Source organism: Azolla caroliniana, unplaced genomic scaffold (genome assembly GCF_043228905.1).
Source record: "Azolla caroliniana isolate FFs.n. ecotype wild unplaced genomic scaffold, voAzoCaro1.0.p SCAF_6, whole genome shotgun sequence".
Classification (NCBI taxonomy): domain Eukaryota; kingdom Viridiplantae; phylum Streptophyta; class Polypodiopsida; order Salviniales; family Salviniaceae; genus Azolla; species Azolla caroliniana.
This window is the reverse complement of record NW_028230441.1, coordinates 3,284,999-3,303,915: the sequence shown is the minus strand read 5'-3', so window position 1 is coordinate 3,303,915 and position 18,917 is coordinate 3,284,999. Positions and strand designations below refer to the sequence as shown.

The following is an 18,917-nucleotide window of genomic DNA, read 5'->3' as shown; positions in this document are numbered from 1 at the left end:
CTCATCATAGGGACGGAATTTGATAACCCACATAAACGATAACCTGAAATTGCTAAGTCAATTACCCTCGAAAATAGTCAACATGTTGGACCACTCAAGTTTGTTCATAAACCAAGAACACATTGTAAAGTGTGGTGGCTCAAGATGAATAATATTGAGTGTACATCTTAATCTCGGCTAGAGTAATATGGTAGCTCATCGAAATCATGCATAGGATAGGACCATCATTTACCCTATTGTTAGTGATATGGGTAAAAATTGTCATCAATCTTTTCTAAGCTATCGAAGATCGTGTTAATAAGCGAGTCGAGCTCCATTAACCCCTCTAAGAATGATCATTCACATGAGACAAACTCAGTCTACGTAAGGACATATCAAAACATTGAAGTGGGAAGAAAGCACATGACGAGACACAAGCCACACGACTGTTAATTAAATTAGCGATTAGAATGAGGCTAAGAGTAAAGCACTTAACATTAGTGCTCTCTCTCTCTCATTAGAGCTATTGATCCATGGGATCCATCCAGGCTACTTGCAAGGCCAATGCGTGTCCGTGTCCGCGTAAACATGGGTGGGCAAACTTGGAGGGGGGGGGGTATATCCAGGAAATCTGAGGGGCATTCTTTGGGAAATAAAGAAAAACTCAGAGTGATTCAAAATCTAACAAGTATGTATTGTGTTCTTTTGCATGATGGTGAGGTGAAGGAAGCCAAGTGTGACATAGAGAGACATGGTATGGCTTCTGGTTCCGCAGCATCCTTCTCTTGGTGAGTCATTTTCTTGTCCAATTCATTGTTCACTTTATTCTTCATCATGTTCAAAAACATATGTTGTTTTTTCATAGCTTATATGGTAGGTTGTTTAATCCTCGGATGTTACTGAGTTTTTTGATCATAGGGAGTATCAAGTAATAGTTTCTTTTCTTGTCCAATTCATTGTCCACTTTATTCTTCATCATGTTCAAAAACATATGTTTGTTTTTCATAGCTTATATGGTAGGTTGTTTAATCCTCGGATGTTACTGAGTTTTTTGATCATAGGGAGTATCGAGAAATAGTTTCTGTATAAGATTCCTCTTGTTGAAATCTGGCGTGGGATTTTAGTGGTGGATACGAGAAGAGGCAAAAAGAAACAAGAGGCGGAGGAGGACGAGAAGAAGAAGAAGAAAGAAGTATAAAGAAAGATTAGTTTTAATGTTCCCCAAAAATGCACAAAGGATGTTGCATATGACTGCTCTCTTTCAACCCATATTCAACGAATTAATCAATAGCAGCTTTTCATGAGAAATCAACTTTGTAAGCTCGTATTTATTTAGATCTTTTGGCATTTGCAAACTGGATATCGATGGAGTTTTCTCATGTTTGAGCTTTATGTGTTTTTTAGTTATATGAGCATGCCTCTAACCCACTTGAGTGGAATGCTACTATTTTTTGGTTACATACATAATTTAATTTCTTGACAGACGTAGTACTCCATTTAACCATTTCTGGAACTCCTGGGTAGAGAGCAATGTCCTGGTTGAAATTCAGAATCTAAAACATACACAAATATATGATGTGAGTCCAGACCACACCATACGTACCTGTAGAAGGATGGGAGAAAAGAAAATTCAGAAATTGGGTATTGGTATGAGAAAAATCAGGGGATACGCTCAAAATATGGTAAAACCATGATTCTGGTTATGTCTCCAACTTGCATTTAGGATTATATATCTGGTAATTAATTTTATTCAGAAAAGAAAACAGGAGGGTTTATTGTTCTAATGGATTTTGTCTTTGTTGTGTGCTGAAATCGTTATAACAAATGATGCTCTATCATAAGACATTGACTAGTTATATCCAAACAAAAATCCCCAATTATTGTGAAATTGTATTCGAATGATATGTTAATGGCTCAATTAATCACTCAAGGGTTCATATGATAAATTTTTTTTCAGGGCCCTCGAAGTACCATTTCACAGCCCCAGGAGCTTATAGTGTTGGTCGGAAAGGTAATAGTTGTCTGAATATTGAATTTCAGTTGATCAACAGGAGTTAAAGTTCTGGTTGCTAAATTTGGCCATGACTCATCGTCTCTGTAGATTGTACTATCATTATCCAGACTGATCGGACGGTTTCTCGGTTGCATGCGGAGATCAAACTTGACCTTGCAGTCAGGTCTGGGGATTGTACAGATTTTCCCAGAGAAAAAATCACTTTGAAAGACCTCTCAAAGTTTGGCTCTTTTGTTAATCGATCCGTTGACTCGAAACCTGTATTTTCTCTCCCTAATAAAGAAATAAGTTTGAAGGAAGGAGATATTCTTACCTTTGGAACAGATAGCAGCTCATTCAGGTACAGTATGAAAGCACAATGAAAAGGACCAGCATTTTCAATTGAATATTGCTAATACATTATATTGGTTGTTTCCAGGTTAGAGTACTTTTCAATTCATCTATATATAACTCCCATAGCTGACAAAACTAAGAAGGATTCTATTGTCAATGCCATCACATCGATAGGTATGAATCCATTATTGATGGTTACAACTGTTCATTTTCTTAGCTACTTTCTTTTTTGAACAAGTAATTTTGCCAAATCAACGACTTCTCCGAAGTAGTTATGGTTACAATCTAGGATAGCAGGTAGTAGGATTGAGCCAAAACCAAATATTAAGATAGGGTCAATTCACTTAGAGGAAATTACACAACCATATATAGTTGATGCTTGTGAAGAACTTAAATGGCATGGTATTCCTTGTGACTTTAGAAATAGTTACAAGTTTTTAGTTCTTGTTTCAAATAAATTCTAACATTCTTGTTTTTGTATGTGATCCAAGATACCTTCTGAAATTAGCATAGTCAATCACACTATTTCTGTTGTGTTTTCTACATGTAAAATCATTACTGTTGGGCCATAAAGATACACCATTTGCAATAAACATTCTGGTACTATTGCACATTTGTAGTAGTAATTTTCTGAATTGATCGAGATCTTTTTCATCAATAGAAGAGCGGTTATACCATGTATATCCCATTGCATCCTTGAGATGTGTGCCATGAAAGATTGTTGTGCATCAATTTGAAAACTTCTTGTATGAGCATTTATGTCACCAAAGACAATAACTTCCCCTTGGCTTTGAAATTAGTTATATCATCTTTTAGATTGGCAAAGATTTGGTCTTTATCCAAACAAGTATAGAAATTAGAATCTTGACGAGGAATGTGGCATCCAACTACAAAATTGGGCATATTATTTGGTATTTCTATTTGGTATTAATGTCTTTTAAGAGGCCAAAATGGCCTATAAGACCAAACAAGAGATTACATCTTAAGTGTTCTTTCGTCTTTGAGAAGAACAAATCAAAATAAAATAAATATTATTCCGTAAGTAAATATGATAAAAAGAGATGAGGGAAACAGGTTTTTGGCACATGTGAGATTCTCAAGTTAGACGTATTGTAACTTTTGTCTTTGGGTCATCTTCGTAAACATCTGTTCTTCCGTAAACATGTGAGATTCTCCGTAAACATCTGTTCTTCCTTAGGGTCGTTTACTTATTTGCCTATCTCAATCTCTATATAACGTAAAGAGGTCCTGAGTTGGCCTATCATACTATGTGGCATGTGAGGTAGATGTGTATCCATTCAAGAAGGCTTGATGATAAATTCTTCCTGTGACTCGTGTAAAAAGAGATGTTGAGGGGCTGAGCCATGTTTTGTTGTTTATTGAATTTAATGATATCAAGTTACGCCCAGGTTTGGACAATCCAACTATATTGGCATGGGGATAGTGCAATGCATTTAGAATTATGCCATGCGATTAGAACCATTCTAGCATTTCAACATAACAGTGATTATCTAAATTTTGAGGGGCATGTGGATGTCCATATACCTCTGATCCAAGTGGGAGAGGCTCCTTTGGTGTGATCCAAGTTTTTTGGGTAATTGAGTTGACAGTGCATTGTTTTATTCCTTCGTTTGGAGAGGGGTAAGGTATCAGAAGGTGGGAAGTTCTTGATGTTGAGTTTATTGTTGTTAAGAGTACCACAATCCTTCTCCATGTTTTGTTACCATTTCCTTCAAAGCTTCAGACCCGTTATATGTACTTCTTTGAGGTGGCACGGTTGGGATCATGTTGATGAGGTCTAAGGTTTGTGGTTTAATCTGATTGGTTAAACATTGCATTTCAATCTGATTTGTTAAGTTCATCAGTTAAACAGTAGTGGAGGATCTTCTACTTTCATGTTTGGACCTTTGTGATGCTAAGTCTAATACTTCTTAATGTTATAAGCATAAATCTCCTGATTTTGGGTGCCATACGAGTATCAGTAAGTTTGCAGGGTTTGAACTGTATGTGTGCCATATGTGACAGGCAATATAGAGGTCTATGTCTGTGATGTATTTGAGTATACTATTGTTTGAAAATGGTCTCACCTGTATACATTTTGAACTGCTCTTCGAGAAAGTCTTTCTTAGCAATTGTCCCTTGACAGATAATGCTCCTTGCTGATATGAAAGATTACAATAAATACACTTCTTATGTTTGTTTGTTTTTTCTAAGTGGTTGTGTATTTGAATTCAATCTGTTGTATCATGCTCAGCAAAATAAAACTTAGGAATGTGCAGGTGGTTGTATACTTGACAAATGGTGTGCAGACTGTACACATTTGATCGTTGAAGATGGTGCATCTGTCACTGATGTTGTCATACAAGCGGTGGCAGAAAAGAAACCAGTAGTTGGAACTGCCTGGATTGAGGTACTAATCTTGAGAATGTCAATGTTCTCGTGTTAATTGATGGCCTTAGAATGTCAATACTGTTGCCTCAATTTCTATCGTGCATTTGTTGTCTTTGTTTGACTAGGCCATTGCTGCAAGAAACACTGTATCTGAATTTCCCGATTACACAGGGTAGGTTATTGAATTTACTAGTATAAACAAGCACACCCATGCTTAATAGGTACATAGCTTATGAATAACTGGTTTAAAAGTAATAGCCCGTGATTTAAGACCATGCCCCTTGTTTGTATAAATATTTGCAGGTTTACTCCAAATTTATTGTGGAAAATTGATGGAGATGCCAAGTCCTTGAAGATAATCGAAACAGATGCTCGTGGACTAGTTTTCAAAGGGTTTACATTATATGTTGGATCCATGTATCTGGTAATCAGTGCTCATCATATCTCAAAGGCACAAGACACTTGGTCTTATTTTGTTATTATTTCCATTCTTACATTATCTGTAATAGAAAATGCTAACCTTTGTTTACTTGTAGTATAATTGCAAGGATGTCCTAAAACTCCTTATTGATGTTTCTGGGGGAACATACACATCCGTCACCAGTGTGTCAAGATCTAGGGTAAGAAATTTTCCTATTTGATAAGAAATTACACGATGGAATGAGAAAGCACACCACTTGTGCTTAAATTTAAAACATTTTAAGTCACTCTATATCCCATAGCTGATTAATAAGTTTTCTAGATGGCACGATACTTCACTCATGTTTGCATATGCAGCCGCTTTCTCCAAACAAGTCTAGGCATCCATATTCTAGTTATCCTTCTCAATGAACACTTGAACACCTTTCAATGTTGTATATGCATAATACCATTTGAAATTATAATACTCAAGACTATACTTTCAAATAAAAAAGGTTCTTACAGAAATTCAATCAAAAGGTTAGGGAGATGTTAATTCTCATACATATGAATCATGTAAAGAAAGAAACGGGTATATTATTTGGTGCGTATACTGTAACCCCAGGTCTCACAAACTAGTCAACATGAGGCCAACCAATTGCTTATTCTTCCAGCTATGGAGCCACAGCTTCAGAGATGGATGAACCAAGAGGAATTGAGATCCATATCTCATATAAAGAGGACAAGTGAAGAAAACTTCATTGCAGCAGTGTTGTCTGGAAACTTCAAGGAAGAATATTATGAAGTGGCAGCAAGTAAGGTTGTAGTGACAGATTTTGTATGATGGTGCTAATGATGTTGATCCAAAAGAGCAAAAATGATTTACCCACAAGCTGGCATTTTCAGATTCTTTGGTTTCTGCATCATCTGATGAAACATTGGAAGCTTCTCCATCAGATGACCATGACGATGAGGTTAACTCATCTATTCAAACAACTGGGCTGGTATTGTCATGGCTGATTTGATTCTTTGATATCTATTTTTGGTATTTGTTAATTTGTTATTTGTTATTTAAAGTTGGGATATTGACATAGAACTTCAATGTAGATATCCTTCACATCCAAAGGCGTTACACCCAATACAGTTGAAAATCTCAGATCATCTTTGGTATCAAACAAAGGCATTGGGAACGTTAATGTAAGTCCTCCACAAGCAAAGATGTCAGGGATAATTCAGAACGATCTTACTTCATGCAACAACATTGCAAGATATGCTGTGAAGCACAATAATGGGGCAGCATTGTCTATTAAGCCACTTCCTGTGTCTCTGGAAAAGTTTAAAGAAGTTCAGAAATCTTCTATTTTGGTTTCTAACTGTTCAGACATTAAGTTGGAAGATGTGGGTGATTCAAAGGCAGATATAGAGTATGATAAAGATCTAATTGTTCGGGGATATATGGAGTCAATGGGTGCCTCTGTTCCAGATTTATCACTAATAAATTTCAAGAAATTCAGAAAGGTTCTGGTGGTTGCAAATTTAATGAGAATTATTTCATGGTGAAGAGCCAAAGCTAATTTGTGATGTATGTTTGTATTAAATAAGCCGTCTCTTTTCTTGCAGAAACATCACACATCCGGGAATAGCTTTACCACGTTGGTGCCATTTGGAAAAGATCCTTATAGGTACTTTTTATACCAGTTGAAATAACAGAGAGAAGTTACTAATTGTTGACGAGAATGTCTTTTTGCAAGTGAACGGAATTCTTTGTTTCTAGATGTAATACTCGAAGCAATAAGTGTCTGTACATATACTCAAGAAAATAATAGGAGCTTCTAAGACAAAAAGATGAAGATTTTGTTCTAGTGAAGTTATAACTTTTAGTAAAAGCAAAACATTCTTATCAAGTTTCAACTCTAGTTTGAAAAAAGATACAATTGATTGTTAATCTATTGGTAAAAAGCTATGGTTTTTATGGGTAGAGAGTCTGAATATAACAAGGAGGTTCAAGAGCACATGCAACAAGAGAAGCAGCGCCGACGAACAGAAGCACTTGCGGAAGATCTATTCAATGCAGAGCAGGTGATTCAAACAAACTAAATGTTGTAACAGGGCTTACAAAATAATAGAACTTTTCATTTTTTACCCTCATTATTTACTAAATCTGGTATCTTTTATTACTAATATTATTATCTCTTCACAGCTGAAGAGGAAGAAAGGTGTGGGAGCATCTCTACTTTCTGCTTTGCATGGAGGAAGACTGAATGTGAAATAGAGAAAAAAGAAAATGCGAAGGTAACCATATGGTTTAGCACATTATTTTCTGATGCTATCGATAGGTGATAGAAAATGTTTTTGGAAAAGCAGTAGGATGATTGCTTTTATCAGACAAGAAATTTAATATAACCCAATAATGCTCCTTTTGTACTTCTCTACAGTCATATGTACGAGAAAATACATACAACAAATCAAGTTTACTTTTTTATGCATGAAATATAATGGGAAAGTATGAGAAAATATGTTGGGAAATTTTATGTATCTCCAGATTTCTTGTGGGAAGGGAATACATACGACAAATCAAAGAAGAAATATTTCTGAATGAAGTTATCAAAATGAGATCAGTATAAATTTCATGTGGGAATTAGAAAGGCCAATCTATTTGATGTTCTCTTATGGATTTTTGGTCTAATCTTTCAATAAATTTGAATTTGGTAGAACTCTTTACATGTTATTTTTGGCAAGTACTTCATTGATTTATCTGTTGGCAGCTTTTCACATGGAAGATTAGATTTGAAGTATGGTTGTTAGCTTGGCTGTAGATATCTAGGAAATACAAAGCTTTAAATCAGGGCTCATTCATGTCAAATAAGGCGCTTTAAGCATTCATTTGTAGGATTTTCTCTTTTTTGATCTAAACAAACAAACTGGCCTAGGTTATGATTTGCAAAACAAAGAATTGGGTCACAATAGCTTTTAGCACTTTTGTGTGGGTTTCAAAGAAACAGAATGACAAATTTTTAATATTTTTCATTCATTGATTAGCTTGTGATCACACATGACCTAAACAAAATTCATGTAATTTGTTTTTATACATCTCAATTCATAACGATGGAATGCTGTCTTTGCAATAGTGCCAAGTTATGTTCATGTAAATATTGGAAATCTCCAAGCAATTGTTAATGATTATCCTGACTGAAGTCTACAAATGTATAAATATGTGAGTGTTTTATATATGAGTTTTCATGAGATCAAATGCAATCTTTCATCACTACAAGAGTGTGAATAGATATGTTGAATCACAAAGGTAGAGGGAGATGGGGGAGAGGAAAAGAGAGGGTCCCACCATGCGTGCCACATGGGTGGGGGATGGAGCCAAGAACGACCTTATTGACATCTATGTCATACTGATAACGATTTTAATGCATGATGTGGCTTTAGATTTGGTAATGATTTTTGAGATGGTGTTACAAGCAAGAAGTGTGGAATGGGTGATGGTGTGGGGACATGATATTTTATGTTGATTGGTAAAAATGATTTTTGAGATGGTGTTACAAGCAAGAAGTGTGGAATGGGTGATGGTGTGGGGACATGATATTTTATGTTGATTGGTAAAATGGGCCAAGTGAATGTTGAAGTACATTCATTATGGATAGATCTAGCATGGCTATATTGGTAAGGTCCAAGTTCCTTGTATCTTTGTGTTTGTTGTCTTAGCTTGAATGTGGCTGTATATACAATGATGAGTGTAGCCTACTTCTCAACTATGTGCTTGTAAGTTGTGCACTTGCACATATATTGTTTCTGACTCTAAATGTTCACAAGAAGAAAGCATGATGGCTATTCTAACTTAATTAATTGGAATGCCACGTTCATGATTATAATCATGTTTGTGACCATAGTACCTCAGTTATAAAACCCACTCTAATGAGTGTCCATAGACACAAAAATGCCTCCTTTCTAAAAAGTGTAAAATGTGCTTGGTGATTTGGAATATTCATACTGATCTCCCAAGTGAGAAATGGAATGTGTCCTACATACGAGGCTCACATTGTGAATCATTCTTTCTATCCTTGTTATTGTTCCCAAAAGTATTCAAACTAGACTTCTTGAAACAATAGCATATAACAAATGGAGCTCATCTCATTGACATAGCAACACCTTGTTTTTTTATAGGGATAGTCATTATGCTATATTTATTCATTTGACAAGCTCATCAATAGCAAGCTTAGATCATAAAAAACTCTTCCCATTCAAAAAAAATGTTTTTTTTGTTAGTGATTTTCAAGAACGAACACTAGGAGTTGCTTTCCCCCCCTCCCCCAATGGAGATTTAACATCAAGTTTATCCATTGTAGTTCTAATAGCCTCATATAATTGTTTGAGAGAATGACTTTATAAATAATAGAATTGATTATATTGGGGTGAATAACTTTATTGAGTTTTGACCGTATCAATTATTTCAATGTTAGATGACCATTTGATTTCATTTGTATTATTCGAATTCTCTTTAACTACAATGATAATTGTCATAAAATAACCATAAAACAAAGGAACTTCTATAGAAATTACAAACCAAAGAGAAAATTAGAAATTTTCTTTCGTTTTATACAAATTGTGGGACTAGTGATGGGGGGAAAACATGGTTCCTTACTTTTGATTGGTTGTTAAGGGGGGTGGGGGCAAGAGCAAGTATAAGAACAAATTGGGATTGGGATGGCAGATATTATAATGATCTTACCATGGTTGCTGAATACCATTTTCATAGTGTAGGAGAAATCTCGATTGATTCTTAGTCTATTTGCAAGCATATAAGATAGGTACAAGGGTATCTATAATGCTTGAATTCATATGCAACTTTTCTTTCTTTCTTTTCCCCCCCAAAAAACTCCTTCCATTAGTTATAACATATGAAACTTTTTAAAGTATTCTCAAGGTTGATAAAGTCAATTAAATGTTGATGTGCACATAGGAACACGACAGGCGAAAATAGTTTGAATTTCATTTCCCGAAAAGAAATACACTCCTCAAATCCTTATGAGGATTGTCCCCTCAAAACTTTTGTTGGCTTAGTCAAAACATGAGTTGGCTTATTCACATAAAAAGCAACTTGGCATTCCTTCGACTCGTTTTATAATCCACTATCCACCAATGTTAGAACATGATGGACAAGTGGGATCTTCGTGTAACACTTCACTGAAGACGGGTTCATTGAGGTGTTCTTTGGACTCTTACTAACCAAATTAATACATGCCTTAAAACGATAAATGTATATATTATATACATCCAAACACATGTCCAAATGGAACTTGACTGTTGTTCTTTCATCTTGTGTGTATCATTGACCATGCCCTTCCGTAGATCGATGATGTATGTTGTATTCTAATAACATTGCTAAAAAGTGCATGTTATGTATCTTTGTTTGTGATAGAAAACAAGCATTAGAATTCTTTTGGTTTCGTAGTAGTAGTCTTCATGATTTTTTAATACTTCATTAATATAAATGATCGTACAATAATGACAATGTCAGATTCAAAAGTGCAATGGTGGTTCAAATAGTATGCATATACAACATTACCACAAACTTATTTTTCGTGCATTGGTTAGTCAAGTCATGCAAAACTGTGTTTGAGAAATAGTAAGCATTCATAGATCGATCAAAGAATCACTTTCCATTCATCTTATTTTGGAATCTTCTTAATTTACAAGTAACAAGTATAAACATTGCTTGTGATGTACATGTATCAAAGGGTGTGCGAGAATTTTCCAGCTTATTAAGATAATGAAATGGTAAATTCAATGATTTCCATGGCTAAGGTTGGTATTCACGGGTCTACATGTTGGGATGTATTATCTTGTATGCAACTTAGTGTGTCTTATTTGAAATATGTAAGTTTTGGAGTATATATAAACATTTTCACTGTTTGTAGGCCATCATGTCATCAGTGGTATGTTGAAATGTAAGGTGCATATGCAAATAAAATATTACGATGTTTGTCGAGTGCCTACCAGCTTATATATTCATATTGGTGGATGTGGATGTAGTAGGTGCTTGAATGTAAAGGGGGAATGAGTCTTCGTTAGACGAGAGCTAGAAATGTTTGAGAAAGTAAAGTCAATTCTAAAGTGTTTGCCCATTGTGTATATAATATATATATATATATATAATCTAGTCCGCTATCACCCACTTTGTATAAGCAATGACTTATAATCTAATATAAAATTTTCATTGCATTTATGTATACTTATTTAAATAGAGTTATCGATAATCTAATACATGACATGAGGAGAGATAAACATGTTTCTACACCTAATGCAATGTTGTAAAAACATGCGTAATTCGTAAAGAAAGCCAAACCACTTAATTACATGAGGATGTCCATGATGGCTGAGAATAGTTTTAAGAAATTGAAGCATCTCCTCTTCTAGTAAACGCCATTTTGCCCAAAACATAAATGTCATGAGACAAGCACGCACATACATGGCCATCTTAAATCTTACAAGGACAATTTGACAATAACACACGTATATCACCTCATGCTTCTTTACTACTTCATGGACATGGATTCTCTCCTTTTCTATTGAAACATTTTTTGAATTTAAGGTCATTGGTTCAAAGCTCAATTCTTTTGAACCTCTTGAATATACCATTTATCACCTCTCCTAAATGGCATACCATATGAGTGTATCAAAGTAATAAACTTGTGTACTCCCCACACCATTGGTACAACCATATATCTATAGCCTGATTAGTAAGATGGTCTCCATACATGTGACACTACCATCTACTATGGCCTACGTGGTATTAGTCTCGTTTTTTGGGTGTCAGGAATTCTCTATGACAAGGGAGGATAGCATTAACATTGGAAAATGTCCATTTTTATGAGAAATGCTACAATTATATTTCATATATCAATTGCATAATCCACTTTCAAAGGTATCCTTTCATAGACTAAGTTCTTGGGTTCATTTAAAAAACACCTAAAACGCACACAAACCCATGGTCAGCTATTATAGTTGATCACGATGAGAAGAAATGATGCAAGGGCTAGATTTTTTGATGGTTTTGTCACAATACCCATAAGCACTAAATTGGGACAAGGGGCACCTCCACTTGTCAAAGGTCGCTCTAAGATTTTCATGGGAGTGTGGTGTGGTGGGTAACTATGGCACCTAGAGTTCAAACATTGGCTTGGGACATTTTCATTGCCCCTAATTACCCTTGATGGGTCTATTAGTTTTTCATAACCTTTCTAGATTGATTTTGGATTTGTGAACCACGTTGTTGGATTGCTAACCTTCCCACGATACTTCTAAAAACTAATCCTTTTTAGTATTACAAGATAGAAATATGGAGTTATAGGAATACATGAGAATGTCTGTCCGTCAACATCATAAAAAATACTTAATGCTTGGTCACTCACAACATCATCAACCCTCCATGTGTATAGCAGGCTGGCTTTTGCTAGTACAACTTTGCTTATGATGTATTTTGTATAGTTTCGAGTCTCGATCATTCTTGCAAGCTAGACAACCCGCAAGAAAACCGAGTGGGTAGACAAGGTTTGGTTTCTTGTTGCATTGATATTGATGTGAAAGGGGAGGGGAGAGAGTGCGTAAAAAGGTCGAAGAAAGAATATATAAGGTTGGATAGTGGAGTGTGGAATGTAGGGCATTCATTCTCTTCTACTTCGGAAAAATTGAAGCAAATAACCCACCAAGTAGTCGCAATGTGGACTTGCTTCACTTGATCTTTATTCCAAATAAAGCCAAAAGAATAGGCAAGCAATAATCATGGTTTGGAAACCTACCCAACAAACCTCTTTAATGATGATGGGGAGGAGGAGCTCCGAGCAACATGTGCAATCCTTAGAGAGAGAGAGAGAGAGAGAGAGAGAGAGAGAGAGAGAGAGATCCATTCAATTATTGAACAAAAAAAAACAAGGAATGTGAAAGAAAAAGGCATTCCTTTTTCTATGTTGGTACCCATTTTGTTCTCTTGGCTTCGAATTAGATAATAAAAAGAAAAATCTATCTCACTGATTGCACTTGCGTGGGATGTTGTGTGGGTTGGGTCTTTCGTAGGTCCTCTCTTAGAATGAATAGAGATAGATACATAGATAGATGGGTTGTCCGCTCACATACTTGGCAGGGGAGTCGTGACTCGTGAGGGGTCTTCATTGGTACGTCGGCAATAGGATGGTTGGGCCTTGTTCTCCGGCATGATTCATCCGGGAAATGGTGGCTTTTGATAAAGAATTTTTGCACGAGTGATGCGAGAGGATTATATATATATCATATGATAAAAAAACAATCGATCGATCATGTGTGGGAATCGAGTTCTATTTCGGCCTTGATGAAGAAACCTCGGCCTCGATCCTTTCTTTTGGTATAGGAAGGATTATATATGTATGTATGAATCGAGGTCTATTTGGATACCAGAAAGGGCTTCTAGCAAAAAATATACACATAAAAGTGCAGTTCCATTCCATTGCATTTATCTTTCCCTTCTTCCCTTTATGGCCACCTGAAATCACACACACTCACTCGCTTTATACAGCCCTTAATTTCCTCTCTCTTACTTATCCGGTCCCTTAATTTCCTCTCTCTATCCTCTGCCAATTTCTTCTTCTTCTCTCTCTCTCTCTCTGAATACAATCCCTTAATTTGCTCGTACAGAGCTCTTTCATCTTCGCCCAGATTTCGCCCAAAACCCCAAACAAAAAAACAAATAAAAAAGAAAATAAAACCTGCCAAAAACAAATTGAGCGGAGAAGAAAAAGGGATCGTACAAAATGCTGTCGACGAACAATTCCTCCCCTCCAAACCGAGTTTCTTCAGTATTTCCAATTTCCTCTCTCCTACCTATTCAATAAATAAATAAATAAATAAATAAATAAATAAAAGAAACTAAATAAAAAGTGAATCCCATTATATAGCAATAAATGAAAGAGAGAGAGAGAGAGGCAACGAATGCGTCAAATAAATGTCGGGGACGAATTTCCTCTTTCTTCCTTTTTCTCGACGATCATGAATAAAAAAAAACCTAAATATAATGTAAATAGTTAGTTTTAGCGGCTTTTAAACCATATTTCTTTCTCTCTTCCTTTTTTTCTCGAGGATCATAAAAAAAGAAACCTAAATAACATGTAAATAGTTACTTTTAGCGGCATTTAAAGCATATATTTCTTCTCTCGAATTTCCTCTCTCTACCTTTTTGTCGACGCTCATTAATAAACAAAACAAAAACCTAAATAACATGTGAATAGTTACTTTTAGCGGCATTTAACGCGTATATTTCTGCTCTCGAATTTCCTCTCTCTTCCTTTTTTTTTTGTCGACGCTCATTAATAATAAAAAAGAACCTAAATAACATGTAAATAGTTACTTTTCGCGGCATTGAAAACCATACATATATATTTCTTCTCTCGAATTTCCTCTCTCTTCGTTTCGCATCGTCACTCTCTCTCTCTCTCTCTAACGCACGCAGTTTATCTAGAAGAAGAAGAAGAAGAAGAAGAAGAAGAAGAAAAGAGAAGCAAGAGTAGCTCTCTGTTTGCGCCTCCTCTATCTCTGTCTGTCTGTCTGTCTGTCTGTCTGTCTCTGAGAATCGCCATGGCTGAAACCTTGTGAACCACACCCCCCATCCTTCCTCTCATGCCGACACACAGAGATTGACACAGAGCAGAGAGAGAGAGAGAGAGAGAGAGAGAGAGAGAGAGAGAGAGGGATCAATCACAGTGGCTGGACAGTCACAGCCCAAGCAGCAGCACTGACTTAAAAACGAAGAAGAAGAAGAAGAAGAAAGGAGACAGAAGAAAGAAGAGAGACAGAGGGAGCGAAGAGAATGGCGGCGGTGGTGCTGCTCCTTCCTCAGGAACACAGATCCTGGCATTTCCTCCTCCTGCTGCTGCTGCTCTTGATCTGCACCTCCATGTCCATGTCCATGGCGGCGGCGACGCTGATCCGGGTGGCTTGTGGGGCGAACGGAGGCGGCAATTCCAGCGACGATCAAGGCAGGGTATGGATGAGCGACACCATCAGCGGCGACGCCAACGCGTACCTCAGCCTCCTGACGTCCAGCGATGTGGTGGCTCCCACAAACCCTAACACCAACGTCCCCAATTCCCCACCCTTCACGAACGCTCGGATCTTCAGCGCCCCCGCCGCCTACACCATCCCCGTCTCGGCCCCCGGCCGCCACTTCCTACGCCTCTTCTTCTACCCTTCCCTCCTCACCCCCTCCGACAACCAGCCCCGCAACTCCTCCGACGCCGTCCTCTCCGTCATGACCGACACCTACAACCTCATCACCAACCTCTCCCTCTCCGATCTCCTCGCCGACATGAGCCTCGCCTACGTCTTCAAGGAATACTCCCTCAACATCTCCCGCTCCACCCTCAAGCTCACCTTCCTCCCCGCCGGCACCTCCTCCTCCAAAGCCTTCGCCATGATCAATGGCATCGAGCTCCAGTCCGCCCCCGACGACCTCCTCCAGGATCTAACCAAGGACCTCGTCGTGGATATTCCGGTCACCAGACCCATCCAATCCTATGCCTTCGAGACCATGTTCCGCCTCAACGTGGGCGGGCAAGCCATCAAAGAGAGCGAAGATCAGCTCGGGCGCCGCTGGGACATTGACATCATCTACATGGTCGGCGCGGCCACGGGCACCACGGATAATCAGGACCACAACATCACCTTCGGACCCTACGCCGTCGCCACCGGCACTCCCGCCACTCTCGACAATCTCACCGCCCCCGCCGCCGTCTACACCACGGCCCGCACCATGACCAATAGCAACCCGGTAAACCTCGCGTCCTACCTCTCGTGGAACCTCTCCGTCGACCCCGGCTTCTCCTACTACATCCGCCTTCACTTCTGTGAGCTCCTGTACTCCATTCCCAATCAGCGGGTCTTCAATATCTTCGTCAATAATAAGACTGCCGATCAGCAGTTCGATGTCATAGATGTGACCAAAGGTCCGTTCGTGGCGACCGCGAAAGACTACTACATCTCCAATACTTCATTGATCGAAGTCCAACTCCAACCCACCAACGCCACCACACCCGAATACTTCAATGCCATTCTCAATGGGCTCGAAGTATTTAAAGTAAACTCATCGACTGGATCCCTTCAAGGTCCTCTCCCTCCCCCGTATGTAGCATCTTTCGCTAATTCGGAAGCGGCCACTTCTTCGTCTTCATCTAGTTCTAGCAAGAAAGTTTCTATAATAGCCGGAGTAGTTGGATCTCTTGCAGCTCTTGCAGCCATCGGCCTTGTCTTCGTATGTGTGAGGAGGAGAAGATCGCAGAAGATCAATAGCAACACATCCCACCCATCTCCTTCGTGGCTCCACTTGCCCACCCACTCGAAGAGCACTCAAAGCAAGATGTCATCAGGCACGTCCCGAAAAAGCGGGGTGGGAAGCTATGCATCGACTGCCCCTTCCAATGATTGTCGTTATTTCGGAATCTCTGAGATCCTTCAAATGACCAACAACTTCGACGAGTCTTGGGTCATCGGAGTGGGGGGTTTCGGTAAGGTTTACAAAGGTTTGATTGACAACGGAACCACGATGACCACCACTACCGATAAAGCCAATATTATTACCGTTGCCGTGAAACGAAGTAATCCCACCTCGGAGCAAGGTGTGGCAGAATTCAACACTGAAATAGATCTCCTCTCCAAGATCCGCCATCGTCACTTAGTCTCGCTTATCGGCTTTTGTGAGGATCATTCTGAGATGATTCTCGTCTATGAATACATGGGTGGTGGCCCCTTGAGGAGCCACCTCTATGGCTCGTCGAACCCGGCTCTCTCATGGAAACAGCGACTCGAGATTTGCATTGGTTCGGCCCGAGGTCTTCATTACCTACACACTGGGGCAGCCCAAGGTATCATCCATCGTGATGTGAAGACGACCAACATTTTGCTCGATGAGGAAATGGTTGCAAAGGTTTCGGATTTCGGGCTCTCGAAGACGGGGATAACGATCGACCAAACCCACGTGAGCACAGCTGTGAAGGGTAGTTTTGGGTACCTGGATCCCGAGTATTACCGACGGCAGCAACTGACGGAGAAGTCCGATGTTTATTCGTTTGGGGTGGTTTTGTTAGAGGTACTGTGTGCAAGGCCACCGATCAACCCTAACCTCCCGAGGGACCAAGTCAACCTAGCGGAGTGGGCGATGTTTCATAACAAGAAAGGCATGTTAGATCAAATCATGGATCCATATCTCAAGGGTAGAGTTGGCAGCGAATCTTTGAAGAAGTTTGCCGAGACGGCAGAGAAATGTATAGCAGAGTCAGGGTTGGATAGGCCGAGTATGGGTGATGTGTTGTGGAACTTGGAGTATGCGTTGCAGTTACACGAGGCATCGCCTGAGTATGAAACGGACATAGCTAGTGAAGGGAAGGTCATTGAGGACGAGTACGAGGGAATGGGTGCAAAGGCCGTGAGTCAAAGTAGCAATTCAGCTTTGTTTAGTGAGAATTCGACTGAGACTTCAGCTAGTGCTCTCTTCTCTCACATTGTGAATCCTCAAGGGAGGTAAAAAGAGCAAAAACAAAAAGCATGACAAAAATATTTGTTTTCTTTCTTTTGTGGCCTTGTACAACAATGATGATGATGATCCAAGGTATGCAGAAATCCAATAATCAATTCTAATGATAGGTTGATTGTGTGATCGAATTGTTGTTGTATATATAGGGGGACAATGTTTTATAAGTTGTTTTGATTATTCTTTTAATCATCTTAATTATATATATATATATATATATGGCTTTTATGGATTTGCTTAGGAGGAGCATGTAACTTATTATATAGACATTTGAAGATATCTTGAGACAATTTCGGATTGTCTCGGCTTACCTCTTACGATGAGCTCAGTACTTGCATTCAATGCATTGTTAAAATGAAGTTTATTATTATATCTGACACCTAAATTTGGTGCTTGGCATTATTGTGTTTCTTGCTATTCTCGAAGGAAAGAGCACTTTAGAAATGCAATTCATAATGTTAGAAGTATGAATCAATGATGTATATTATTACTACAAGAGTTGCACGCAAGATGAACATGTCGTAAGAAAAGACATAATTCCGCTGATGGAATGAAAGATTTAAGGACTAGTGTTTTGCATTTGAGTAGTGATGGCATTGCCACGACCCAAAACCCACCCAACTCAAATGTGGTGAGAAAAGCATTCGTAATTATTGCAAGAAGCCAGGCCATGGCACCTCTGATTGTTTGAATCAAAGGAAAAATGAACAACGTTTGTCTGTTATAAATTCTAGTAATGACAATGGAAGCTCGTGTTGCACATGCCTCCATTGATTGGACTTCCTCTTGGCTTCTCACACTGATGTAGACACATTAGAGGGTAGCTAGCCATTGGCATTTACCCTTTGTCACCTTCATATGCAATAAGTTAGCATCATCACTGCAACGAAAACATTTCTGATCAAGATTTCAAAATATCTTTCTTGCAGTTTGAAGATCTTGCAGAGAAATGCCTTTCAAGTAGTTGCAACATAAAGTGAGTCTCGTTTTTGGTAGCTAAAGTTCCCTTTATAACATTTAGGATTTACATTTATATCCAACAACCATAATCATATGGCTCTTCATCAACTAACTGCATCATTTATGGTAGGAGGCCTAACATCCTAAGCTCTTAGTAGCATAGATTTTGAGACACCTGCAAATTTCCTCTTTACTTGGCAATATCTTTTGTTACACAACATTGATATAATTAAAAGTCTTTACCTTGCCTTTATTTATATAACACACTTTTTGGAATTCATGCCA

General features: G+C 38.3%; 1 protein-coding gene and 1 pseudogene across 1 annotated transcript; both read left to right on the top strand.

Annotated features, from left to right (window-relative positions):
- Positions 1–643: 643 nt before the first annotated feature.
- Positions 644–7,746, top strand: NBS1 (nijmegen breakage syndrome 1). Its single transcript, XM_087321522.1, has 14 exons — positions 644–767; positions 1,937–1,990; positions 2,081–2,333; positions 2,412–2,500; positions 4,606–4,736; positions 4,843–4,889; positions 5,021–5,141; positions 5,254–5,337; positions 5,742–5,931; positions 6,023–6,120; positions 6,224–6,634; positions 6,737–6,798; positions 7,096–7,195; positions 7,317–7,746. Exons 1-14 carry the CDS (start codon positions 731–733, stop codon positions 7,386–7,388), a joined length of 1,749 nt encoding a protein of 582 aa, XP_087177648.1. The 5' UTR covers positions 644–730; the 3' UTR covers positions 7,389–7,746.
- A 6,916-nt stretch (positions 7,747–14,662) lies between these two features.
- LOC147862615 (receptor-like protein kinase FERONIA pseudogene) lies at positions 14,663–17,877 on the top strand (annotated as a pseudogene).
- The last annotated feature ends 1,040 nt before the right edge of the window (positions 17,878–18,917 follow it).

What these genes read in the sequence shown, in the direction of transcription:
- NBS1 (XM_087321522.1), top strand. Translation starts at nt 731, where the DNA reads ATGGTATGGCTTCTGGTTCCGCAGCATCCTTCTCTTG. An exon ending in CCAGTGTGTCAAGATCTAGG is followed by an intron (nt 5,338 to 5,741) that starts GTAAGAAATTTT and finishes CTGTAACCCCAG; the next exon opens with GTCTCACAAACTAGTCAACA. An exon ending in ATCTATTCAATGCAGAGCAG is followed by an intron (nt 7,196 to 7,316) that starts GTGATTCAAACA and finishes ATCTCTTCACAG; the next exon opens with CTGAAGAGGAAGAAAGGTGT.